We start from the raw sequence: 26357 nt of genomic DNA, 5'->3' as shown, positions 1-26357 counted from the left end.
CTTTTTTCTATAGCAAGCTAAAAGTAACAGCTGATAACTGACAGAAGAAAGATTGCAATTACAGAGTCACGAGCTGTGAAAAAATTTGTCAACGCCGACTTTATGAAAAATTCGCAATTACTTTTTGGGCAACCCAATAGATAATTCCCATTTATCTATATTCAAAAGCGCCACCAACCGTCTATGTTCGAAGTTCAAATTCTTTATCTATATATAATTTATCTATGAATACCGTAGATATCTGTAATTGTTTTTAACAGCTATTTTCAGTACCCTAAAATTACCTAATTGCAAAATACCTAATTGCAAATTGCAATCACCTAATTGCAAAATAAAGATTTTATGATGCCTTCACCCATTTTCTCAAGCATCCGTTTAACGCTGTAACAAATATCTTTGGGTTTTATTTTTCTCAAATATTTTCAAAATTAACACTGCTGTCAAAAATTTATTAGCGTTAACATAAACATAAAGATGGAGTTACATACTATGCGCAAGTATTAAAAATGCAACTCTGCAAAGAGATCCCACACAAGCGACGAGCAAAGTTAAAGAATTTTCAACTTTAACGATTGAACTCGAGCGTCATTCCGTGTTGCCATGCGAGAAATAGTGTCTCTAGGCGTTAAAGTTATAATTTGTTTAACTTTTGCGTCTTGCTTTTGTGGGATTTGTTTGCCGAGTTGCATTTTTAATGCGTTTTCGGAAGATCCTAATTATCTCGACACGTTCAAACACCGAAGAAATCAACTAAATAATAAGATCCAATACAAGAGGTTTTGTTTTATAAGCCGTGTAAATGTTCAGATGGTTGTGAGATATTTGCGATTTCCCAAAATATAAATCATGAATATTTATTAGCGTCAACATAAACTTGAGACCATCATAAAATAAGAAATTTGCTAAAATTTTTTTGGGAAATATAGAATATGGAGATGAGATTGATTACAACATGTTAAGTTTGCCCGAATTTAGACTTCACTAATATTAGTTTTATTAACGATTACACCCAAACGCGATTTGTTCGCAGGGTAGCGCAATATATTTGCCATCCTCCATAATGTTACACACGATACGCTCAACTCTGCTCTTATTTTTACAGGCTCGTAAAGAAGGCCAAACATAGCCATAGTAGCGTGCACCTCCGAATAAGCCCACTGTCCGAAGACTACCGAATACATCAACCAGACTAATATTCATACCGCCGGAGATTGAATTATCTCAACACGCCCAATTAACGAAGAAATCAACTAAATACTGACAGCTGCATTCACAAAACTTAAAGTAGGTTTGAAATAGGTTTATTTGACAGATTTCTTTTATAGAAATGTCAAATAAACCTATGTTAAGTTTTGTTAATGAGGCTGTGAATCTATCTAAGATTACAATTGACTTTATTCACCAAATTACACAATTACTGCTTTTTTTAAGGTTTGTGCGTCCTTAAAAGTAAACCCTCAGCCGGCCATACCAAACCACGCTTCGAATGGCGCCCGAGCAGGGACTCATTCTAAATCGCACTCCCGAAAACGATTTAGACTCTTAGTATTTTGACATTCAAAAACTGTTATCCAAAACTAGCTGCTTACTAAGGCTTATTTTGAGGAAGGAAAACATTATCCTCTTTTCCACTTATTCTAAATTTTTCAAGTTAATATCTATAATTGGCAACCTCTTCTTTTTAGTTTTCTTAGCTTGGATTTCTATGGTTTATAATGTTTTGCAATTTATTCACATCACTTTTGCTTTATAGACTATTCTCCTTGACTTTTATGGACTAAAGTTTTTGTGAATTATATATAGGACTACAATTAGGACAAATACTTTTGTAGAAACCCACGGTACCACACTGATGACACTTAGGCGAAGGCTGATTTAAATTTCGAAACTTGGCAGCCATTTGTTTACTAGGACATGGTCCGTTGATCGGTGCTATTAGTTTTGTTGTAAGTGCTGCTGCTGGACTGGAGGGATTTGATGAGGTTGCTGTAGTTGTGATATGTTGATGACTAAATGTTGTCGAAACTTGGCCTATGGAAATGCTATGACTAACGGTGGGCGTTGAAGTTGTTACACAGGTTACCATATTCTGTTGAGCTGTTGTTGTTACTGTCGCAAATGCATTGTGATGAACTAGAGGTGATGCTGTGCTAGTGGTAGTAATGGAAGCATTTGTGGAAGCATTGGAAACATCATTTGTGGAAGCATTGGAATTATCATTATCATTGGTAATATTTACAATGGTCACAGTGTCGTCGCCCCTTTTGGAATCTTTATCTTTAGATGTATCTTCCTGTGGCTCTTGAGATTTTAGTAAAAGCTTTAATTCTGAATGCTTTAACCTTTTCATACAATTCTGAGCTTCCTGTGGCTCTTGAGATTTTTGTAAAAGTTTTAACTCTATATGTTTTAACCTTTTCATACAGTTCTGAAAACCATGACCATAACTTCGACAATAACTGCAACGTAATTTACGTTTTCGTGTAGAAGTTGCATCGGCACACACAGCTGGGTGGGGCTTTTTACTGACTTCGGCTTGGATTGTTGTTTCTCCATTAAGAAGAAAACCTATCGTTGTTGTGGGGCTATCTTTGATAGACATTATGGATGATATTTGCACTGTGGTATCACAAAGACTATCACAATTCAGTTCAGACTCATCTATAATATTATTTATCTGATTCATTATATCCATATCAATTTGAAAATTCGGGTTCTCCCGAGTGCCTCCGGGCAAAACTGTGGCTGTACTTATGAATTCCTCCTGATGCTCCACATTGGTGTCGTCGCTTGCTTCAACTTTAATGGGTGGCATTAGGTCTTCGGTTCGTCTAACCTTGATAACTGGATCCTTATCGTTGAGTATGGTGCTGGTGGAGGGCAAGCATAGTGTTTCAACATGATTTAAGGCACTTGTTGCCATAATCCCGTGCTGTTCATCGAAATTGTTTTTTCTTTTGCCATTAATTGGGTATTGCGGGGCATTGCTGGTACACTCTTTCTCCTTGCTGTCCATCACTTTGCTACATTGTCTATTTTTGGATTTTAAAATTTGCTCTTTTAATTCTGCTACATTGATTATATTGGCATATTCCAATTTCGACTGTATACTATGAGGTAATAAGGCAAAGATCATGTCTAATTTATTTTTTTCACTTTGCATGGGATCTGGCAATTCAGTCAAAAGCTCATACTTGTCATCGATGAAGTCCTCCTCTGCCGTATAGTCTTCAAATTTATGCTCAAAAAGATCCTTGTATATTAAATAGGCCGGTCTCTGTTTAACATACTGATTTTGTAAGGCGGTCAGTGCTTCGGACCATGTTGTAAAATGACACTTCCTTCTTAACCACCATAAATGGGCATGTTCCGTTAATAGATAGCCCAATTCTTGTAATGCCTGCTCATCGCTTATACATTTAACTCTTTTATAAGATTTTATATATTCAATGAAACGCTGTATACTTTGTCCACCATAGCAGCCGCGAAATCTTGCGGGACAATCGAGCAATGTATTGAATTTGCCCAAGAGATTTTTGATTAGAAGATCGAAATTGTTTGTTGTACGATCTTCCATTTCTGCTTGTTTGTGTGTATGTGCTTGGGGAGAAAAATAATTGAAATGGGTTATTGCAAAATTTTATATAATTGTAAATAGCTTTTAAACTAAAAACGCATGAAAAATTAAAGTCCGTCTAATTTTCCTTACATTTATACTATATGGGTTTTGCAGTTATGCCTTTCAGCTCGGAAAGCTGACCGAGCGTTATTCACATGGAAATGAATCAGAAAATTTACTTCCTGACTTATGCCAATTATCCCCAACTAATGCCACGGACAACTGTTGCACAGTGGGATAGATTCAAAAAAGACTAGTACAAAATCTGCCGTTTGAGAACATCTCTTTGAAAATTTTAATATTAGAGCTGATATCATGTTCGAAATTTCAAGGTCCTAGGTGGTCTGAACGCCTCTTTGCATTTCGAAAATTGGTTCGAGTTGCCAAATCTTCATTTGTAACCTGATTTTTTTGTTTTGCTAGATGGGGCAAAAAAAAGTAATTAATAACAAATTAATACTGCCCGATTTTCCTCACAAAAACACCCAAAATATCGATTTCGGGCAAAGCTTACATGTCGCTACAGGTGGTATGTTTAATAAACATACCGAAAACTCCGACAGACATTCTTTAATAGATAAATTACATATAGATTAAAGACTTTGAAGTTGGCAATTAGATGGGTTGGTGACGCTTGTGAAAATAAATATTGGGTTGCCCAAAAAGTAATTGCGGAGTTATCTGAGTACAGGCCCAATCAGAATTTTGCTCGCAATATCTTGCTGTTTGCGCCATTTGCTTTTACTAAATATCCACGAATTCCTTTCGTGCGTAGGAAACTATGTTTATATGCACGTATATATGGCAGAGATGGAAATGTTAGTACAATAGTACTTTTTTCCGTACCCCATGACCGATTTAGTATCTATCAAGCATAAAAAATTGTTTGAACAATTTGATTGATTTTTAAACCCTTTCACCTTTACAGACATGTAGTTTACCCTTTACGTAACCCAATTCTAGATTTATTCACTTATTCGTCGGTAATGTCCGCCTCACTGTCGAATTTTAGTTTTCAATATCGTTTGGAGATTGCAAGGGGACAAATATCGACTCATGTTTAGGTATGAATCCCACATACATAAGTCGGCTGGTTTGAATTATTGATCCTTTAAAATGCTTTACTATTCTCGGAATCTATATGAAATTGATCTTCTAAAATGTTTAACCATTATCGGAATCTCCATTGAAGTCGCCAACGAGAAATGTTTTAGTGCCTTCGCACATTCATCTTCTATGGGATATAGGTGGATCCATAAGGCTTAAAATTTAACGTAATTCGCTGAATATTATAACGTACTCTTATACCAACTAATTTGTATACCAAACATCGGTTCAGGTCATTAAAAAATGCATAGACCCCATGTATCTAGTCAAAACATACCTTGCTATCAAAATTTAGATGGCAATGGCGATGAAAATTCTATGAGACGTATAGTAAATACCCAAGTGAAAGACGTACAGTCCAAATCCTTTGCTAATTACCATCTACCTGACTTTGGTTTGAAGCCTCCTTGACACCATTAAAAAATGCTATCTCGGTGGAATAAGTTGACTTGGATTTTTTCATCTATATAGTGCCCAGCAACAATGTATAAACTAAAAGATTTTATGCACAAATTAAATCCATATAGTTATATAATTAAGACCCTCTCCATTTGTAATACTAATTAGTTTAGTTTTTAATAAAAAGACACTATTTTAATGCAATACATTTCATTTTGTATCTGCAAGGAAGTAAAAAATAGTTTATTTATGGGAAAAATACCAATTATTAACTGTTATAAGGGCAGTTTCACTTGTTTTTGAAAGAATAAACAATTTTCCAATAAATTGGTTTATTGAGTTGATAACCGCTTTAATTGAATTATTCAGCTTGCCATAAATCCAAATTGCAAAATCGTATATTAATAATACAAACTTGTTTATAGAACCAATTTCAGCAAACGTTTTAATTGAATATACAAATTTCTTAATTAAATCAATATTTTAATTTTTTCTATGTATGTATTTCACATTTCAGCGAAATCGGATAATAATTGCGGCTTTTGAGGACTTAAGACCCTTAATCGGCAGATCGATCTATATGACAGCCATATCCAAATAAGGTCCGATTTAGCCCTTTTGGGAATTTAATCTGCGTGTAGCAAAAAAAAAAAACAATCCGCGCCGAATTTCAGCTCAATATCTCAATTTTTGAAGGCTGAAGCGTGATTACGGACTGTAACACACGGACGTTAAATCGCTTTAACATTTTACGACGATCCAGAACCTCTGAGCGCCGGACGTTTATCAATCAGAAGAAGACCGGTTGGGCTGGCTTCAGAGGGTATACCAATTGCCGCTTCAGTAAACTGCCACCCCCCTTGGATGTGGTAGTTGCCTAGAGGAAATACCGAGACATCATTAACGCAGCAGCCGCTCGCTTTATACCAGCCGGTCGAATACCCCAAGTGTGGCCCAATTTCTCGGCGCAGACAGTGGTACTCGCAGACGAGCGTGATGGGATTCCTTGTATGGACCCCACTTACCCCAGAATCAGTGAGCTGAATATGGAAATAAACAGGGTAGTCAACGAACATAAGCGGAATTTGTGACTGGAACAATTGGAGCAATGTAACTTAGGCACCGGTTTCGGCAAGCTATGCTCTACTGTTAAGTCACTCTCGAACCACGGTAGACGGGATGATAGGACTTCAGTCACTTTTGGCGAAGTAACCCTGACAGACCCGAAGGAAGCGCCAGATTGTTCAACCGTCAATTTATTGTGCATCCCGAGAGTGACAGGGAAAGGAGGAGAGCCATTCGCCGTATTCGTGGTCTCCGAGCCGATGGACAGCTATCACAATTTACCGCGGGCGAAGTTACGAATGTCATCCGTGGCGCCAAATCATCCAAGGCGTTGGGCCCCGACGGAATCTCCACATTGATGTTGAAGAAACTGGATTTACCTGGAGTTGAGTACCTTACTACTGTCGTCAACCTGTCTTTGAACACTCTTATAGTTCCCGATGTCTGGAAAATAGGCAGAGTGATTCCGCCTGGAAAGGACCCGAGTTTGGGGGAGTCGTACAGACAGATCTCCCTTCTCTCACCAGCAGCAAAGACGCTTGAGGCATTACTTCTCCCGTGCTTCGTAGGAGAATTTCCATTCGCCGAGCATCAACATGGATTTCGAAGACTGCATAGTACAACAACTGCTTTGCATGCCATCACCGCACACATTTGCCGGGGCCATGTGATAGGATGTTCCTCGTGGCACTGGACCTATCGAAGGCATCCAAACTATTTGAGGACATCGCCAACACGTCCCTCCAGCCAGGCCAGAAATGCTGGGTCGCGAATTATCTGTCACAGTCATTTGAATTTAGGGATATTTAGGGATAAGAAGTCGAAGTATCGTAGAGTGACAAAGGAAGTTCCCCAGGGTGGGGTGATATCTCCGGCACTGTTTAACCTCTACATATCCTCCATTCCACCCCCTCCAGACGGCTTAGAGATCGTATTATATGCGGACACTTGTACGATCATAGCATCAGACCCCCACCCATTGTTGACATCTGCGATAGGTTGAACGTCTACCTCAACGGACTTGCCTCATATTTTGCTGCAAGAAATCTGAAGATATCTAACACCAAATCTTCAGCCATATTGTTCATTACAAATACGCGTGAGGTGAATACTGTGATGGTCGATGGAGAAATGCTTCCGATTATCAATTGTCCCAAAATACGTGGCGTCACATTTGGCAGCTGTTAAGCATCCTCCCATTCAGTTGCTGGCAGCATTTGGGGTGCAGACAAAGAAACCTTGTTGACCACGTACAAAGCAATTGGCCGGTCCGTGGTAAGTTATGCAGCGCCAGTGTGGTCTCGTCAACTTTGTGACACGCAGTGGAATAATATTCAGATCTGTCAGAATGCCGCCCTCCGAACTGCGACGGGCTGTCTCCTCAGTTCTCACGTGGAGACGATGATCCTACCATAACTACATGCTGTCTAAGCAATACCCTTTGGGCTGTTATCGCAAAGACCATCCAAATCATCATCTTTTGGATAGATATCCACTGCCCAGAAGCCTTAAGGTAGATCTACATGATCTAGAGCATGAGGTTCAGCGCTACAAGAGAGAACCTCTAGATCAAGCGGCATAACAAGCAGGTCTAGACAAATGGCTACCGGGTGAATGTAGTCCTTGGAGAACGACAGCCTCCCATTGCACCTGAAGAAATTGACCTCCCCATGCAAACCAGAGTGGTTCTGGCTCAATTACGTTCCGACAGATGAAGCCGCCTCAACTTCTACAGAGCAAGGATTGATGCCGACGTGCAAGATGTATGTCCCGATTGTAACCAGGGACCGCACGATACTCGTCACCTGTTTAACTGCCCAGCAAGACCCACTCAACTCAGGCCCAGATCCCTGTGGATGCACCCCATCTTAGTCGCAGAGTTCCTGGGTCTTGACATTCAACAAATTCAAGCAGACGAAAGATAGAACACAACAAACTGCTACAACAACAACAACGACGATCCAGAAAATATATACTTTGTAGAGTCGGAAATGGATATCTCGATGTGTTGCAAATGGAATGACTAAAAGAACAAACCCCCTAGCCTGTGTTGGAGGGGATAAAAATGCAGAGTGGTAAATGCACATTTTGCCCATGAACATTCCACTAAGGAACAGGGGCCAATTTCTCATATATTAATTAGTGCAGTCCGATTCAAGTTTAAGCTCAATGATAAGGAGCCTCCTTTTTATACCCGAGTCTGAACAGCATGGCGCAGTGTGACACCTCTTTTGAGAGAAGTTTCAAATGACATAGTACCTCACAAATGTTGCCAGCATTAGGAGGGGAAAGCCACCGTTGAACATTTTTCTGATGGTCTCGCCATGATTCGAACCCTTTAGCGTCATAGGCGGACATGCAAATCTATGCGCTTCGGTGGCCTCCGCAAAGAGTGGTATCTAAATCAAATAGGGGGTATAATATATGAAAACAAATGTTGGCTGATTTAAACTAGGTTATTTTTCCTATTAAGTTAAGTTATAGTAGCTAATTTCAAAAAAATAAATTTGGCGTAGTGTGTGATCCGTCTGTTGAAAAAACTCGATGTCCATGGGGTACTTAAATCAGAGGTTTTGCGAATGATTGAATTCGTTCCGCCATTCGCCTGTAGCCAGAATTTTCGAGGCGAGGATTGGAGCAATCTCTGAATGGAATTTAAATGAAATGTATGCCAATTCCCTGGAAAAACGTGTTGGTGAGTTTTGATATCAGACAATGATTTGCATGAATTCAAAGAAAACTCACCAGTTTCGCAATTGGCGCAAAACTCATAAAAATACGAATAGCCTTTTAGAATAGCCTTTTCGTTAAATTTACACTTTTCAATTAGATTAATATATAAACTTTTATCAAACCCATAAAAAGAATGTAGATTTAATAAAAACTTTATTTTTCTTAATAAGACAGCACTAATTTCTTCTATGACAATTTTGATGAGGCAGAAATCCACTTAACTTAATTAAGGTTTGATCTAAGTGTACGATCATTAGTTGCTTTTTAAACTCCAAGCCTTGCCAATTGAATTTCAAATCTATTTTCAACACATAAATATCAAATGGAGGTAGGGGGAAATGTTTCAGCAACATCGTAAAAAATGCGATGGGAGAATGATAGGGCTGAGTCTTTAGCCGTGCATGTGAGTGACTTTAATAACTTATCGTACTTAGGTGTCTTCCGACAAAGACATCCACTACACTCACCTAAGACGCGCAAAAGCAACGAGCCATAGCGAAAGATATATATGTTGTTACTGTTTAATAGTTTTTATGGCTAGTACTATGTTCGTTTTCACCCTTAAATTCCCATGTTTTTCGCGATTACTTTGTATTTATTAAAATGTTACCGTAAGTTCACAGGAAAAATTATAGACCTAAATTTGACCGATTAAACATGGTATTGACTTATAAACATCTTTTCAAACGTGTTAATTGCTTAAATTATTTTTGATATAGAAAATCGATATTTTTTGTGTCACGGCAAGTGATTGGTAAATAAGGCATACGCTGAACATATTTTTAATTGTACGAATTAAATTGTTATTTAATAGTATAAATTGAGTATGGACCAAGATTATATTTTGTTCCCTTTCACACATATGCAATGCGAAAAGAATTGCGAATAAGTTGAATATATGTCTAGCTTCTGTCACATAAAGACACAAAGTGGAGTGGCTAGAAAAGAAAATTTCAAAAAATTAGAAGTGTGGTTTTTATCGCTACATAAGAAGTATTTTTATACCCTCCACAATAGGATAGAGGTATACTAATTTCGCCATTCTGTTTGTAACTCCACGAAATATTCATCTAAGACCCCATAAAGTATACATGTTCTTGATCGTCATGACATTTTAAGTCGATCTAGCTATGTCCGTCCGTCCGTCTGTCTGCCGAAAGCACGCTAACTTTCGAAGGAATAAAGTTAGCCCCTTAAAATTTTGCACAAATACTTCTTAGTTGTGTAGGTCGGTTGAGATTGTAAATGGGCCATATCGGTCCATGTTTTGATACAGCTGTCATATAAACCGATTTTGGATCTTGACTTCTTGAGCCTCAAGAGGACGCAATTCTCTTCCGATTTGTCTGAAATTTTGCATGAGGTGTTTTGTTATAACTTCCAACTACTATGATAAGTATGGTTCAAATCGATTCATGACCTGATATAGCTGTCATATAAACCGATCTGGGGTCTTGAATTCTTGAGCCTCTGGAGGGCGCAATTCTTATCCGGTATGGCTGAAATTTTGCATGAAGTTGTTTGTTGTGACTTTCAACAACTGTGCTAAGTATGGTTCAAATCGGTCTATAACCTGATATAGCTACCATGTATACTGATCTTGAATCTTGACTTCTTCAACCATCAGATGGCGCAATTCTCTTCCGACTTGGCTGAAATTTTGCATGAGATGCTTTGTTATGACTTCTAACAACTGTGCATAATATGGTTTAAATCGGTTGACATATTAGCCGATCTGGGATCTTGACTTCTTGAACCTCTACAGGGCGCAATTATTATCCGATTTAGTTGAAATTTTGTACAACGGTTTCTCCTATGACCTTCAACATACATGTCAAATCGGTCTTTAGCCTGATACAGCTCTCCTATAAACCGATCACCCGATTTTACTTCTTGATCCTCTATAGGGCGTAATTCTTATTCGATTTGGTTGAAATTTTGCACAATGACTTCTATTATGGCCTCCAACATTCAATTCAATTAGCACAGCAATTATTTTCTTTTATCCTTTGTTTGCCTTAAAAGAGATACCGGGAAAAGAACTCGATAGATGCGATCCATGGTGGAGGGTATATAAGATTCGGGCCGGCCGAACTTAGCACGTTTTTACTTATTTTTTATAACATTAAAGTTAAACAAATTTATTCTGAACATTTTTGTTCTAAAATAGAATAATGCATAAAAAAGCTGTATGTGAACAAATCGCTAAACCCAACAAATTGGAGGACATTGTAGAATCTAAACATGGCATTTACAAATACATATTATGAATATTATCCATATATAGATTATATTGACTTGGCGCTGAGGAAGGAACATAACACATATGGATCTAGATTTCGTGGTGTGCCACGCAAAATTCTTAAATTAGTATTTATTACGATTCATTTAAATAAAACATATATATAAATAATACTGTTTGTAATACTCTTTACAGACGGTGTCGCCGATAGCAGTATTTTTCATGTTTTAGACGTAATTTGATCCTATGAAATGAAAAGTTTTTTATTAATGTGCAGTATTTTTCATGTTTTAGACGTAATTTGATCCTATGAAATGAAAAGTTTTTTATTAATGTGAAAAATCTCATTTATTTATTTTTATTAAAACAGTAAAAACGTTATGTAAAAGAAATGGCAAATTTCAAATGAATAGTTTATTGAGTTAATAACTAATTTAATTGGATTTTTGAACTTATCATAAATCCAAATTATAAAATTGTTAATCAATAATACAAATTCCTTTATATTGGGTTGTCCAAAAAGTAATTGCAATTTTTTTAAAAGAAAGTAAATGCATTTTTAATAAAACTTGGAATGAACTTCTAATATACTTTTTTTACACTTTTTTACACTTGTTTTCTAAAGCAAGCTAAAAGTAACAGCTGATAACTGACAGAAGAAAGAATGCAATTACAGAGTCACAAGCTGTGAAAAAATTTATCAACGCCGACTATATGAAAAATCCGCAATTACTTTTTTGGCAACCCAATAGTTCCGATTTCAGCATAATTTCTAATTGAATGTATAAATTTCTTAATTTTTCATTATTTCTATGTAGTGAGGGAATATCCTACTGAATGAAACCAGCAAGCATTTTTGCTTTAAAATCTTTTATGTAAAAAAGCAATGCTTGACATGTAACGACATTGCAAACAAAGTACCTCAAAAAGTAATAATAAGAACAATGAATGGATTTAACCTTTTGATGGCAAAGAATATACCACTCTATAAATTTTTGATTTTATTGCATATTTGTTCTAAGAATAGTCCTATTTAATGTGTCGCTAAAACATTAAAAATGTTGCTCATTCTATGAAAAATATAAATATATGTCCCATTCGGTCTCAAAATTTAAAAAGCTCACGCACGTTGCCCCTTTTTATTTTACTGTCAAACATATTCAGTTAAGAAAGTTAATCGCGCGTTTCTTAGCCTTCAGCGATGAGGTTAATTTTTGGCGCAATCAGTGCGTAAATATGCATAATTGTCGATTTTGGAGTGAAGATCCGCCAGAAGCATTGCAAGAGCTACAAATGCATCCAGAAAAAGTCAGAGCATCATTGGACCGTGCTTCTTCAAAGATTATGCGAATCGTAACGTAACTGTGAATGGTGAGCGCTACCCCGTGAGATGATATCCAACTTATTTTTGCCCAAAATGCAAAAGCTTGACTTGCATGACATGTGGTTTCAACAAGACATTGCCACATGCCACACAGAGCGCATAACAACGGATTAATTGACAGGCGAGTTTGGTGAACATTTTATTTCACGTTCGGAACCGGTTAATTGGCCGCCCAGATCGTGCTATTTAACGCCTTTAGACTATTTTGGGGCTATTTTAAACCTCATATCTATAAAGACAAGCCCGCTTCAATTGACGCATTGGAAGACAACATTAAAGCATTTGTTCGTGTGATACCGGTCGAAATGTTGGACTAACCGAGTGGACCATTTGAGGCGCAGTCACGGTCAACATTGGCATGAAATACTCTTCAAACATTAAATTATTTGTACCGTAGTATCGATTTAAGTAAAGATTTCATGCATTGTTTTGAATTTGATGTATTTTTTTGAAAAACTTTTCTATAGCTCTTAAAAAATCACCCTTTATATAGGTGGAAAAGTGTTTTCAAATATTGCTTAGAAAAATCAGGTCGTATACTCTGTTTAGACCAACGATGCCCGGTAGCGTTGGTGGCAAAATAAAAGATAAATACGCCTTAGTTGTAGCAATTCGCCGATGCGGCTACCTTATTAAATACGACTTGTCCTGTCCACTACTTCGGGAGAATAATAATATAATATGTGATATAATGTGACTGTATTTGTGAAATACTCTCTTAAAGTACTTTTAATTCCCTCAAGATGGGAAAAAATTATTTTTGGGACTTAATGATTCATGTTTTGCAAAAATAAACATAAAATAAGAAAACTTAAAAACGTTTTTCCTTCCAAGTGTATTATCAATAGAATCATTTCGCTTAAAATAAAAACATGTTCATTCTATGATCTCTCAACAACGACTGAAACAAAGAGAATAAGAATACGTGTGACTTGCCATCGACGCTAGCGTAAGGGGTTGGACATCGCTGGTTTAAACCAGCGACGACCAAAATGAAAATGTTACCGTATGTGTGAAATACTCTTATTAAGTATTATTAATTCTCTCAATATGTAAAAAATAAGTTTTTAGACTTAATAAACGTAAATATACCTTTCAAGCGTTTAATCAATAAAAATTATGTGTTTCTTAAATTAAAAACAGAAAAACTTTTCTGGGGGTGCTTAGCCCATCCCCCAGAGGCCTTTCTACGCTTATGACTTCCATATAAATTAATCCAAATTTTTATATGTTTTAGGTAAAGAGACTCTTATTTTGCCGCATTTTTTAGGCATTTGGCTAGAAGTCTGAGTTCGAAGTTATTTTAATATCCCGAGTAAAAAAATTTGATATGGCCAGATCCAATTATATCTGGCATCAGATTTAATTGAATCAAATTGGATACACTCTGATACAATTGGATTTCGAATTTGTCCTAGATACAATTATATATATTGGGTTGCCCAAAAAGTAATTGCGGATTTTTCATATAGTCGGCGTTGACAAATTTTTTCACAGCTTGTTACTCTGTAATTGCATTCTTTATTCTGTCAGTTATCGGCTGCTACTTTTAGCTTGCTTTAGAAAAAAAGTGTAAAAAAAGTATATTTGATTAAAGTTCATTCTAAGTTTTATTAAAAATGCATTTACTTTCTTTTAAAAAATCCGGAATTACTTTTTGGGCAACCCAATACAAAATATCTCACTCTTTGAGAATTGGAAATTTTTTAAGTAAAACGCCTAATACTTTAGGATTACTAATGCGAATATATTATTTACTATATAATTTAAAATAGTATTTCCAATGTAGAACTCACTTCAGTTATAGCATTGGCATCGACATTTTTTTCACTTGTATTCATTTCTACTTTTGACATAACAGACGATATCAAGAGTTTGGAATTATTCACTTAAGTCCCTGTATGAATAAATGTCTGCGGCTGACATAACCGAAGATATCTGAAGATGGTTTTCTACGCTAGGGCAATACTTTTCCGATTCCTCAATGATGCGATTTATTTGTTCTATAATATCAGAATCAACCACTTCTAAAATTTTAGAATTTTCTAATTTGGTAAAAGTATTTGTCTGGTTTTCCTCAACGTTTGCTACGCTATCGCCAAATTGAGTTTTTAAATTAGTTGTAGTAACTTTTTCGTTGTTGTCCTTTTCAGCAATTGGTATGTTTTCGTTAACAGTAGTTGAGTTGCGGTACTTCTGTAGATACTCCTGCAATTCTTGCAATATTGAAGGATTAAATAATTCGTCCATCGCTTGCAATTTTTCTGGTAAATGCATGTTGCATAATTGCCAAATGTGACCCTTTCTTCTACAAAATTTACAACGCATTATTTGCTTTGCCATATTGGACGGATGATCAGTGTGGCTGTCGCCTTTATCGGAGGTTATCTAAAGATTATTATTGTTGGAGTTTGTCTGCTCATTAACAGTTTCGCATCCATTTTGAGTGGTTGTGTTTTCATCTGCCCTCTCTGTGTCTACTGGTTCGACACGACTACATTCCCTTTGGACTTCTTTTTACTTCATATGCCCTCCAAATGCATGTAAAAAATGTTTTGCACCGAACCGTCCGTCCTAATTATTTTATTCGTTTACAAAGTTAGTACTACGTAGATACTTTAATTATTCTGGATCTAGTAGGAATATCCAGATAAACTTGCCTCGCTTAAAACTTTTTAACTACTTCTCTACAAATCCCAAAATAGTGACTTTTTCAAAAATGTACTTACTTTAATTGGCTATGACAGAACATTTGTTCCACTAACCGAGAATGACAGCTGGTTGTACGCACCGGATTGACCCGATGGAATCCTAAATCGGCAAGGTCATCCGCCTCAGTGTTCGTGTTCGACCTTTTTTCGTCATAGGAGAGGCACATCCCGGAGTGCCATCCTCGCACGCTTTTCTAGTCCGGGATTGAAAATAAGCCCAGACCATGGCTCTATTCGGTTTGCCAGAATCGCCTTCATCATCGATCGTTGTCGGTGAAGTGTAACCGGTGCATGGAGTGGGTACATTTCTGATCTTGCTCTAGCCTTACATCAATACGGGAGTATAGTCATACTGAATATGTTGCAAGGTGCTGTGCGGACACAGATAGCAGTGGGTCACAAGCGTCGTCGTCGTCGCCTTCTGCGTTCTCGTTGTCGGACTATGTGATCCCCCGATCTCTCCCGTGCGGCTATATAAGCAGCATCACAGGCCCTATATTGTCAGACCAGTGCCAGGAAGTGCATCCTTTTTGCAATTGAATTGCAACGGTCTCCGCGACAAGCGGTTTTTTTATGAGTCAAAGGAACAGATTGGTCACAGCGGTTGAGGAGACAAAGCTGACCAACACCTGCAGCTTGCACAGTTGTCACGGATACAATGCTAAGTAAAGATTGTCCAAGGAATGGATGTGGGGGATTGGCCTTCGTGATACTCCATTCATTGCAGTATAGACTCATCTCGCCTGCGCCTGGCTATAGTGACCCCTACATGGAGTCCATGGGGATAGCAGTCAGCTCCGGCACTACTGAGATAGAGCTATACAAAGTTTACATACTGCCGGTTGGTAGCTGTGTCCCAATTAATGGCCAAGCTTACAAACCCAACATAAGAGGATTACTATCTGACCATTTCATGGCATTCTCCCCCAGGTAAAGACCAGCGGGGCATACCTTTGGAAGAGCAAATTGAAGGTTCCACGTTTTGCACGGTCAATGAGGACGCCCCACTAGGATAACGAGGAGGCGTAGCAGCTTGCCAGACATTTCCATTGCAACCCCTGATCTCCAGAGTGACGTATCCTGGCAAGTCGTCATCTCTTTGGGGTCAGACCATCTCCCCATATTATCACCATCGAACGGCCACCCGACTTTTTAACCTCTGAACGCCGGGCGTTTATCAATCAGAAGAAGGCCGATTGGGCTGGTTTCAAAGAGTACATCAATCGCCGCTTGAGTGGTACTGACACCCCCCTCGGATGTGCTAGTTGCCGAACGAACGCAGCAGTCGCTCGCTTTATACCAGCCGGTCGAATACCCCAATGGCGGCCCAATTTCCCGGCGCAGGCAGTGGTATGTTTCATACGATGGCAATTTGCGCTATCGAGTGAAGTCTCGGTGCGAGGCCGGCCGGCACTTGATATGACAAGCCGAATTATTGGTGACTTTAAATAACCAATGGCCATCAAGGCGATCACTTCTTTGGACCGGAACGAGTTTGCTCACCTATTGGAGGTTGACGAGGATTGCTAGGTTAGGTAAGAGTGGCAGTTATTTACAGACTCACTTAGACATTTTTTTCGCTTTAGCGTGATACCACGGTAGCGGCAGACCAAGACCACCGGTGGGAATCAAACCCACCAGCACTGGCCATCCGAGCACGCCAACGGCTACCGGAGCACTTCAGGATCGCTCACTTCACATCCAAATTTGGATACAACAACTAACATTCTTTCTGTGCAAAGACATATCTATACATTGCATACGAATAAGTTACTGAACTGTTTTTGTAGCAAACATCCAAATCACCACCTTGTGTATAGGCTTCCACCGCTCAGAGACGTCAGACTGGATCTTCATGATCTAGAACAAGAGGCCCAGAGTTACAAAAAAAAAAGCCTCCCGTTTCAGCAGGTTTTGTAGGTTCAAAATAGTATTCAAAAGGATGCGGCAGAAGAAGCGTTAACAACCACCGACTGAATGCTTTTATGGAGATTATCCGTCGCACTTGGATTGGACGAATTTAACCTCCTTCGAAAACTCAGTAGTAGTTTTGGCCCCTGCACGGAATAACTATGAGCACCACACTGGTTGGTATTTATGATAAGAGGCTCAGCAAAGAGCTACAGGAAAGGTATAAGTAAGTATACGTTCCGTAGCGACTTATAAATGAAGTCACAGCACATAACTGTCGAGACTATTTTGTTTAACTGCATCCATCATTAGGCCACCTAAACTTTGGATCTATAAATATCAGTTTCTATTCAATTTAATTAAAAAACAAATTAAAAGCGCTCAAATATACTTTCAAAACTTGTATGATATCCAGATTTTGTTCCAGTTAATAATTTAATTTTTTAAAAGATTTATATATCATATGGACACTATTTTGAAATGGTATATGGTGTTATTCTTTATAGCACATGCCACATTCAATAGACACAACCTGAATTGGAGCTCCGTCGCTATACACAACTAATGCAAGTAATTTATAATTCACATACCATATATTACGCCCCATTTTTTCAATTGTACTAATACATGTACATTTTTTCACAAGGCCGGCATATTCCTACGCAGGAGATTGGCAGTGGAATCTATACCACCACAACACGCGAGATGTCTCATATGATTCCCTTCTCATAAAGAGTGATACTCTATATATGTACATACCTGTGCTAAAAAAAAGAAGCAATCCTTGGTATTTATAAGACGTAGATTTCCATGCATAAGTTCACAATTTACAATTATCTTAATTACAAACTTTGAACAAAAAATAATTACAAATAGCATCTGGCATTTGGTTTTATGCTAATGCCCGAAGTGTCAATAACAGAACAGCTGACATTTTTTGTCTTGAGCCCCATTACCTTACGTTATTGTGTTTTGAATACTCTAACACACGAGCCGGCAACTATACATATTTCGTATTTGGAATGTAAAAACAAGCACCCACTACACGATTTTATATTTATTTAAATGCATTTTTAAAGAATTATGATCAGCGTCTGTCATTTTTCTTACGCGAAAAAGTCGAGTTGAAAAATAATTTTTTCCATTCACCATTTCCCGCCATTCATTTTGTTTACTAGCAGAAACCCAAAAACAAACTCAACAACTGAGTCGGGCACACACCTTTTTAGGTATGGACGCATTTTACGCCTGTCAACATGGTTGCTTAATAAGGTCGATACAGTAAAGGCGTTAAATTGGAACTGCAAAATTTAAAACAAACAGATGTTGAGAATTGATTAAATTTTGTTCTTCGTTTTAACTTATTTCATTTGCTTGTGTTGTTGACTAATCTTTTGACATATATAATCCTCTTCAAACTCTTAAATACCTTATGGACCACTATCAATCTACATACATAAATATATCTAAACTCGAACAAAACCGATACTTTTTACTTAAGCCACAGTAGTAAGGTGCAAAACAAAAGAAACGGTGAAAGAATGAAATAGAAACTAACCGATGAGATCATCGTGCATTGAGCTAATATAAGAACCACAGCATTACGAGAGGACTAAGTGCTTGGAGGAAACCCAGCACTTAGTCCTCGAGTAAAATCGTTTGAAATCTCTTTATTGTGAATTATGTATTTCTTTATTAAACGTGAATCTTTGAAAAGTAAGAACGCGAATCTTTAAATTGATCATAATTTATAACGAATTCAATGTACGATGGGTATGCAAGTGGTATAACATCCATTAAACTCATTATGAAATTTCATTCGAAACAAAAGCGCACTCAACCAAATATGCGGTAATTCGGCCCCAGCGACGGAAAAAAGCTTTCTTCACTTCCTCCGTCTAAGGGCGATCTTCCGATCTTCTAAAAGGTACGCCGCGTTATTTCATTACCAGCAGACATTTTATCGGCCAGATCTTTTTAAAGTATTTAATCTAAGAGTTGTTTATAATAATAACATATTAAGACATTACAAATAGTGCTTATAATATATAACATACATAGATTACAGTTTTAAAAATTATCTTAGAAAGGTTATAGATATTTGTCCTATTATAGATTTTTAGAAGCAGTTTCAATATTTTCTTTGCTATGGGTGGAATTGGTGGTATTATTTTCAGTTTCCTCCGATTTTGAAACATTTTCATCTGTTGCTTGATACCCTATAGTGCTTGCAGTTATAATAGATTGTTGTGCACATGTTGGTTGATGATCTTCAATGCTTGCAGTTGCTGCTCCCAATAATTATTCATCAGCACCAACCGTACCTTCAGCTATTAAAAAGCAAACAGTCAATAAAATACATTTTTTTATGCTTTTTTGATATTATTTGACTTACCTGATTTTATTTCATTTAATAAATTGGCGATCTGCATAGGAATTTTAAAACAAGTTTCCCATAAATGACCATTCTTTCTACAAAATGTGCAACGTATTTTCTTTTTTTGAATAGGTTGATCTTGAACTTGTGGCAATGTAGAACTCATTTCAGTTAGAGCATTGACATCTAAACTTTTTTCACTTGTATTCATTTCTACTTTTGACATAACAGACGATATCAAGAGTTTGGAATTATTTACTTGAAGTTCCCGTGTATTACTATGGGCAGAATAAATGTCTGCGACTGACTTAACCGAAGATATCTGAAGATTGTTTTCTATGGTAGGGCAATACTTTTCTGATTCCTCAATGATGCGATTTATTTGTTCCATAATATCAGAATCAACCATTTCTGAAATTGTAGAATTTTCTATTTTGGTTAGTGTATTGCTCCGGTCTTCCTCAACGTTTGCAATGCTTTCGCAAAATTGAGTTTTTAAATTAGTTGTGGTAATTTTTTCGATATTGTCCTTTTCAGCAACTGGAATGTTGTCGTTAACAGTAGTTGAGTTGCGGTACTTCTGTAGATACTCCTGCAATTCTTGCAATATTGAAGGATTACATAATTCATCCATCGCTTGCAATTTTTGTGATGAAAGCATGTTGCATAATTGCCAAATGTGACCCTTTCTTCTACAAAATTTACAACGCACTATTTGCTTTGACATATTGGATGGATTATCATTATGGCTGTCGCCTTTATCTGAGGTTATCTGAAGATTATTATTGAAGTAGTTTGCATGCTCACTAACTGTTTTACCTCCATTTTGAGTGTTTGTGTTTATATCTGTTCCCTCTGTGTCTACTGGTTCCATTTTGACTTCTTTCAAGAGTGGTATGGCGGCAGAATGCTTTTGCTTATATCTCAATACATATTCCTTTAATTCTTCTATGGTAGAAATATTGGATAGTGTATTCGAGGTTTGCATGTTACTCGGTAACAGCCCACTGATAATTGCTAATTTATTTTGTTCATTCAAATGTGGTTCTGGCAGTTCATTTAAAAGTCCACTTTTCTCATTAAGAAATTCGTCCACTGTACCATATGCCTGATACGGAAGTCTAAACAAATCTTTCCATATCATGTGTGCTGATCTGGACTTAGAATATTGCTTTTCCAATGTCTTTAATGCTTCAGACCAAGATGTACAATTTTGTTTTTTCTGTAACCACCATGTCGCAGCTGGTTCCTTTAGCAAATGATGCAGTTCTTGCAAGGCCTGTTCATCTGTAACACACTTGAGGCTTTTATAATATTTTATATGCTCAATAAATTGTTGTACATTTTGTCCATCTTTGCCTCCAGCAAATCGCGCTGGACATTGTAGTAAGGTATTAAAATTTCTTACATATCTGTTCAATAATGCACTCGAATCAGTGGTTGTAATTTCTGCCATTATTCTAATTGTACACCGTGCTGTAAACATAAAAATTTTGTTAAAAAATATTTTTTCCTTTTTCAGTTGCTCTTTCATCGCTCATAATTGTAAATTTTGGACAAAGTAATTGCAATATACAAATATTGAAGCCTTAAAGGCCAAAACAGAATGAGCCCGTTAAGCTTTGGTTTTGAGCGTCGAGTTGCAAAAATGCAACTCTGCACACAAATCCCACAAAATCAACGCGAAAGAGTTATATTATGTCCGTCCGTCTGTTTGTTGTTCGTTATGTAGCCTTATCTTCAATGATGGCCTATATCTTGATATAGCACCCTTTATACCCGTATTTTTTCAATGAACAACCGTGCCGAGTGTGGATAAAGCTATCTCCCGACTTAAATGTTTGGGCCCAGAAATGCGCTACTAATTTGCGTCGCTGCAGTAAGTTACATGGGCCCCTTATCATATGTGTATGCGGCTGCCACGTAGGCCTACTTTCCGATTGAAGGCACAAAGCCGCATTTCCTACCCAGAATTTACGAAATTTGAAAGAGATCTCTTAACACTCGTACCAGTTACAGTCAATATCAGAACTTACGCCTTTTTACGGAAAATTAAAACAGTGAGACCCCTTTTAACAGTATTTGGTCTTTCGACATCCATGGTTTTGTTCTGCACTCTTTAACTAATACGCAGAAACGATAAGTGAATAAATTTTTATTTATCCCCTGCGATTTTTCAGTAATTAACTTGATATTTATAAGTTGGAAAAACCTACCAAAAATTGAGGTCAGCCTACCAACCTACCAAGAGAATAAAAACCTACCAATTTTGGTAGGAAACTACCAAAAACGGCAGCACAGGCTGCCACACGTGAAGTAGTGTTTGGTCATCATAGTAAGATTGTTTGAAATATCAGATAGATCAGGCGGCGTTAAAGGGGGTTATACACAGCAGCCGGTTGTACAAACCGGATTGGCCCCATGGAGCCTTTCATCGGCTAGGGCTGCCGCCTGAGTATACAACACACTGTTACAACAACTTCGTCCGCCACATATAGGGCATCAAGAAGTTATCTCACTCAGCAGACCAGAGTAGTTTAAGCTAATTTGCGTTCCGGTCGATAGAGCCTTCTCAATTCGTACATAGCTAGAGTTCGACCAGCGTGTTCGATGTTGCCCGATTTTAAACACACACACGCCCCCTCTTTTATTAACCATCCTATCCTACTAGACTTAAGAACATATCCTTCTGTACCCACACCCATCTTTGTCGCAGTGTTCCAGAGACAATACTATATTGCTTATGCCTTGTTTCCAGCTCTTCTCTTCCTTTTGATATAAAGGGGATCTTTGTCTCTCCATTCTACAGGTTGTCTTGTTGACATATGCAGAGTATTTCTCCCGAAGCCAGTATATTGGACAGAGCTCGTAATTCATCTGGTCAAGCTATCAGGACCAGGCGATTTTAAGGAGTTGAATCTTTTCAAAGACGAAAAGTCACAATGTGTATCAAAGAGTAGTTGTAGTTTTTTTGTAGTAGACCTTTTTCTTTCTTCACACCCATCAGTTTTGTCAGTTTGCGGTCGCTGTTTGACCATTGGTTTGGTCCTGCAGTCGTTCAGGATTTCATATCGAATGAAATGTCACCTCGTGTTTAATGGGTGTTATACCATATGTATATAAATTTGTATGCCCAAGTTTTTATAAATAATGCTCGATTTCTTATTCTTAAATTTCAAAAATTCCAGTTCGATAAAAGTATGCATGCTTCACAATGGAGATTTCGAACGATTTTACTCGTTCACGTATGCAGTAATTCGGCTGCAGGGTTTGACCATCATATCGATGTCGTCCACAGCTCCCACTTCCTTTTTAGACCTACTAAGGTCATCCCGGTAGAAAGGGCCGAAATATATATCAATTCTCCTTTTAAATCTGCAATATTTTCACTTAAGCGCTGAAGCTAAATTAACGATAATCAGAGAGCCTGGTGTTATTTGAGACTTCCTACTCATATATCCTTATAAATATTAGCCCGATGAAAAAGTAACTTCTAGCAACTCCTGTCGGAACCTGGCTTTAAAAGTGTTCGATTAACGGCTTACCTCTATCATTAACATCTGAAGTTGCCCTAAACCGTTGATGTGCATTAGCATCGCTCCCCACAATGAGTTTCTGTGAATACCTTTCAAAGGCACCTGACTAAAACTTTTTAGTAATTTATTTTCATTTTTAATCACTATACGATATTAAATTTTTGCTTGATTTTTCCCCCTAGGTTATGTACCGCTTTTACCATCACTAATATAAGCTCCATTAACCATCAACCGGCTTTTGTCCAATTTTCTGTTACTGTCTTCATTTCAAAACGTTTAAGTTATAGAACAAGATGAAGACACGTTATCATATTTTTAATTTGTTTACATTTCCCAAAAGTAAACAAAACTTGTGGGAGTTCCAACAACACATTCATAGTTTTAATTATGGTGAAATCTAACAAACACTATCTTGCACTTCTTGTTCTTCAATTAAATCACAAAACGAATGGCCAGCTTTTTTTAGTGTTTTTTTCTCTTTTTATATTTTTCTTGTTATCATTTAAAATAGAAAACCTCTTTTTATGCAATTAAAAAGATTTACATCTAATTAGGTTGATAAGGTGATATACGCACAATCACCAACCGGTGTCCACTAACATTTATTGGGGGCGACCACGACCGAAACCTCCACGGAATTCAACATCACCAGCGCCAGGGCCAACATCGCCCTTCTTGTCAGCACCACCGGGAGCACGTCTGTAAGCAGAGCGATCCTCACCAGTTTTGCTAGAATCAGTGGTACGTTGACCAGCAGCAGCTGGGCGGGGACGCACAGTTTCGGGTCTGGTGGGACGTTTGAGAGTGGCAGGAACAATTTCTGGGGGCAAATGCAAATAACTGCGCAAGAATTCAATACCCTCGTTGGTCAAGTACCAGTAGTAATGTCTCCAAGCAAATTGTTCCTTGACCAAGCCACGAGAGTGTAGAGACTGCAATGTTTTGATGACATGCAAATTTGGGATGTTCTCGAGCTCAGGATGCTTGGGAGCATGTGTATCCTTTTTGGCTACGATAACACCCTCTTTGAAGAGGTATTCGTATATAGCGACACGATGAGCCTTTGGCATAAACATCCTAAAACGAAACAAAAACCACACATCAATTAGTTTCATACATCATACTGAATAGAATTAAGGTCGTTTGTATGTTTTTGTAAACACTGCCCACAATTTTACAAATCATTTTTCAATCACAAACTAACGTTTCGATTTAACACCCAGCATATTTTCAAAAACTTGGAGGGCAAAATTCTAAATTGCAATCTTATTTCACTTGTTAAATTTACGATTGTTTGGATTTCTAATGATTTTTTTAAATAAATTTACGTACTTTAGCGTCTTCTATGGAGCAGTCACCGGAAAGAAAGGAAAATCGTGTTGACAGTTTTGGTCTTTGACATCTGTCAAAAGTGTAGCTGTCATGCAAGTTACCGCTACTCAGCGCTAGGTGGTGCCATTGAAAGACGTCTAAACCGTAATGCCCCCTGGCGGAAAATAATGTACGTAACTAAATAAATAAGAAGGCATAATAGTAATAAAGCAAATGTTGAATGCGTTATAACCTGCATAGTTCTTTTTTAGGTAAGTAGAAACCTGCAATCCTTTTTGATTAATTAACTACCTGTTTGTCGATGTTGAAAAAGACATTCTATGGTCGAGATTTTTCTATATAAGCGGATTTCAGCATTTACTTTTGGTTGTTAGCCCTGTTGTCGTTCAAGAAGAACATTAAAAGAGAGGACAATAAGAAACAATCAATTCTTCTGCAACATTAAGATAGGATTGTGTTGGTATAAAAGATTCAATTTAAAAAAGATTAAAGAAATACCTGATAATGTTTGCGTGTAAGTTTTTCACAACTAGTCCAAAAGCGGAACAGTGTACCAGCACTTAGCCAAGATACAAACTTTGTGTATAAATATTTTTCATTACTATCTTTGTTTGATGTGCAGACATAATTTAAATAATCTTATGTGGATGGTTAAGTCCTTGATGGGCACCAACGTACCTCTGGACATAACAGATCTATGGTGCGATCTGCAGTGATATATCGCATTTGCGGTGTACCGCAAAAATACTTGTCTTTTTGAATCAACGCAACGATTCTACTCGAATCTTTGCAAACCGCTTGTATAAAAACACCAATGATTTTGAGATGGGGGTGAAATATCTGGCGCGCGCACTAAAAGCGCATTAAAAATGCAACTCTGCAATCAAATCCCACAAAAGCGTCGCGAAAAAGTTAAACATTTTCAACTTTGACGATTGAACTCGAGCGTCATTCTGTGTTGCCATTCAGTGGTGTTTTTAGACGTCAAAGTTAAAATTTGTTTAACTTATGCGCTTTGCTTTTGTGAGATTTATTTGCAGAGTTGCATTTTTAATGGGCTTTTAGTGCGCGCTTGGTATGTAACTCCATCTTTACCGATGTAAGTGTCCAATTTCTCTTGTATATCTATCTCCGAACGCAGAGATGGCCTTGTTTCTAAACTGCTTGCCTTATCTAAAGTTTGCCAGTTTGTTCTTCAAAACTGGTGTCATTCTTTCCCATTACGGCGGTACCGAGGTAGACATAGTTGCTAACTATCCCAAAGTTTTGGGATAGTTTATCGCGAAAAGCCGATATAGTACCAGCCTTTAGATTTTAATCTTTTACAAAATGCAATCGAGAGTATCATGTATGGGATGCGTAGGAGACTTACGCTCAGCGTCTACTCCTATCTTAAATAGTTTGTCTGGCAACCCATTGGCACCTGCTGCCTTGTTTTTTTTTCAGTAGGGTATTGCTATTTGGACTTCATTCTGGCTAGGCTGTATACATTTTGTACCATCATTAGGGATTGGTTCTGTTGTATTCTCGTCCATATCATAAGCACACTATCAGTAACTGGTACCAGATTTTCTTTTATATCCTCCACAATAGGATGGGGGTATACTAGTTTCGTCATTCCGTTGGTAGCACCTGGAGATAGGCGTCTAAGACCCCATAAAGTATTGGGTAGCACAAAAAGTAATTGCGGATTTTTTAAAAGAAAATAAATGCATTTTTAATAAAACTTAGAATGAACTTTAATCAAATATACTTTTTTTACACTTTTTTCTAAAGCAAGCTAAAAGTAACAGCTGAAAACTGACAGAAGAAAGAATGTAATTACAGAGTCACAAGCTGTGAAAAAATTTGTCAACGCCAACTATATGAAAAATCCGCAATTACTTTTAGGGCAACCCAATATATACATTCTTGATCATCATGACATTTTAAGTCGATCTA

General features: G+C 37.4%; 3 protein-coding genes across 6 annotated transcripts; all 3 read right to left on the bottom strand.

The window, feature by feature from the left end:
• Window positions 1–1377: 1377 nt before the first annotated feature.
• Window positions 1378–18225, bottom strand: LOC106081992 (uncharacterized). Of its 4 annotated transcripts, none has more exons than XM_013244283.2 (2): window positions 18128–18225; window positions 1378–3600 (listed from the first exon to the last, which is right to left on the bottom strand). In XM_013244283.2, the coding sequence occupies exon 2, from the start codon at window positions 3575–3577 to the stop codon at window positions 1778–1780; it is 1800 nt and encodes a 599-aa protein (XP_013099737.2). In that variant the 5' UTR covers window positions 3578–3600; window positions 18128–18225; the 3' UTR covers window positions 1378–1777. The 4 variants fall into 4 exon arrangements, with proteins under 4 accessions (XP_013099737.2, XP_013099736.2, XP_013099735.2 ...); XM_013244282.2 differs by lacking the exon at window positions 18128–18225 and adding an exon at window positions 17931–18106; XM_013244281.2 differs by lacking the exon at window positions 18128–18225 and adding an exon at window positions 17563–17597.
• A 642-nt stretch (window positions 18226–18867) lies between these two features.
• LOC106081996 (uncharacterized) lies at window positions 18868–21018 on the bottom strand. The gene is made up of 2 exons (XM_013244289.2): window positions 19567–21018; window positions 18868–19501 (listed from the first exon to the last, which is right to left on the bottom strand). Exons 1-2 carry the CDS (start codon window positions 21002–21004, stop codon window positions 19473–19475), a joined length of 1467 nt encoding a protein of 488 aa, XP_013099743.2. The 5' UTR covers window positions 21005–21018; the 3' UTR covers window positions 18868–19472.
• Window positions 21019–23384: 2366 nt separating this feature from the next.
• On the bottom strand, window positions 23385–24522 carry LOC106081997 (small ribosomal subunit protein eS10B). The gene is made up of 2 exons (XM_013244290.2): window positions 24417–24522; window positions 23385–24161 (listed from the first exon to the last, which is right to left on the bottom strand). The coding sequence occupies exon 2, from the start codon at window positions 24158–24160 to the stop codon at window positions 23687–23689; it is 474 nt and encodes a 157-aa protein (XP_013099744.1). The 5' UTR covers window position 24161; window positions 24417–24522; the 3' UTR covers window positions 23385–23686.
• Between the last annotated feature and the right edge of the window lie 1835 nt (window positions 24523–26357).

Source organism: Stomoxys calcitrans, chromosome 4 (genome assembly GCF_963082655.1).
Source record: "Stomoxys calcitrans chromosome 4, idStoCalc2.1, whole genome shotgun sequence".
NCBI lineage: Eukaryota > Metazoa > Arthropoda > Insecta > Diptera > Muscidae > Stomoxys > Stomoxys calcitrans.
Note: the sequence above shows the minus strand (reverse complement) of the source record. Positions and strands in the feature narration are given on the sequence as shown.

What these genes read in the sequence shown, in the direction of transcription:
- LOC106081996 (XM_013244289.2), bottom strand. Translation starts at nt 21,004, where the DNA reads ATGGCAGAAATTACAACCACTGATTCGAGTGCATTATTGAACAGATAT. An exon ending in ATTAAATGAAATAAAATCAG is followed by an intron (nt 19,502 to 19,566) that starts GTAAGTCAAATA and finishes GCTTTTTAATAG; the next exon opens with CTGAAGGTACGGTTGGTGCT.
- LOC106081997 (XM_013244290.2), bottom strand. Translation starts at nt 24,160, where the DNA reads ATGTTTATGCCAAAGGCTCATCGTGTCGCTATATACGAATACCTCTTC.
- LOC106081992 (XM_013244283.2), bottom strand. Translation starts at nt 3,577, where the DNA reads ATGGAAGATCGTACAACAAACAATTTCGATCTTCTAATCAAAAATCTC.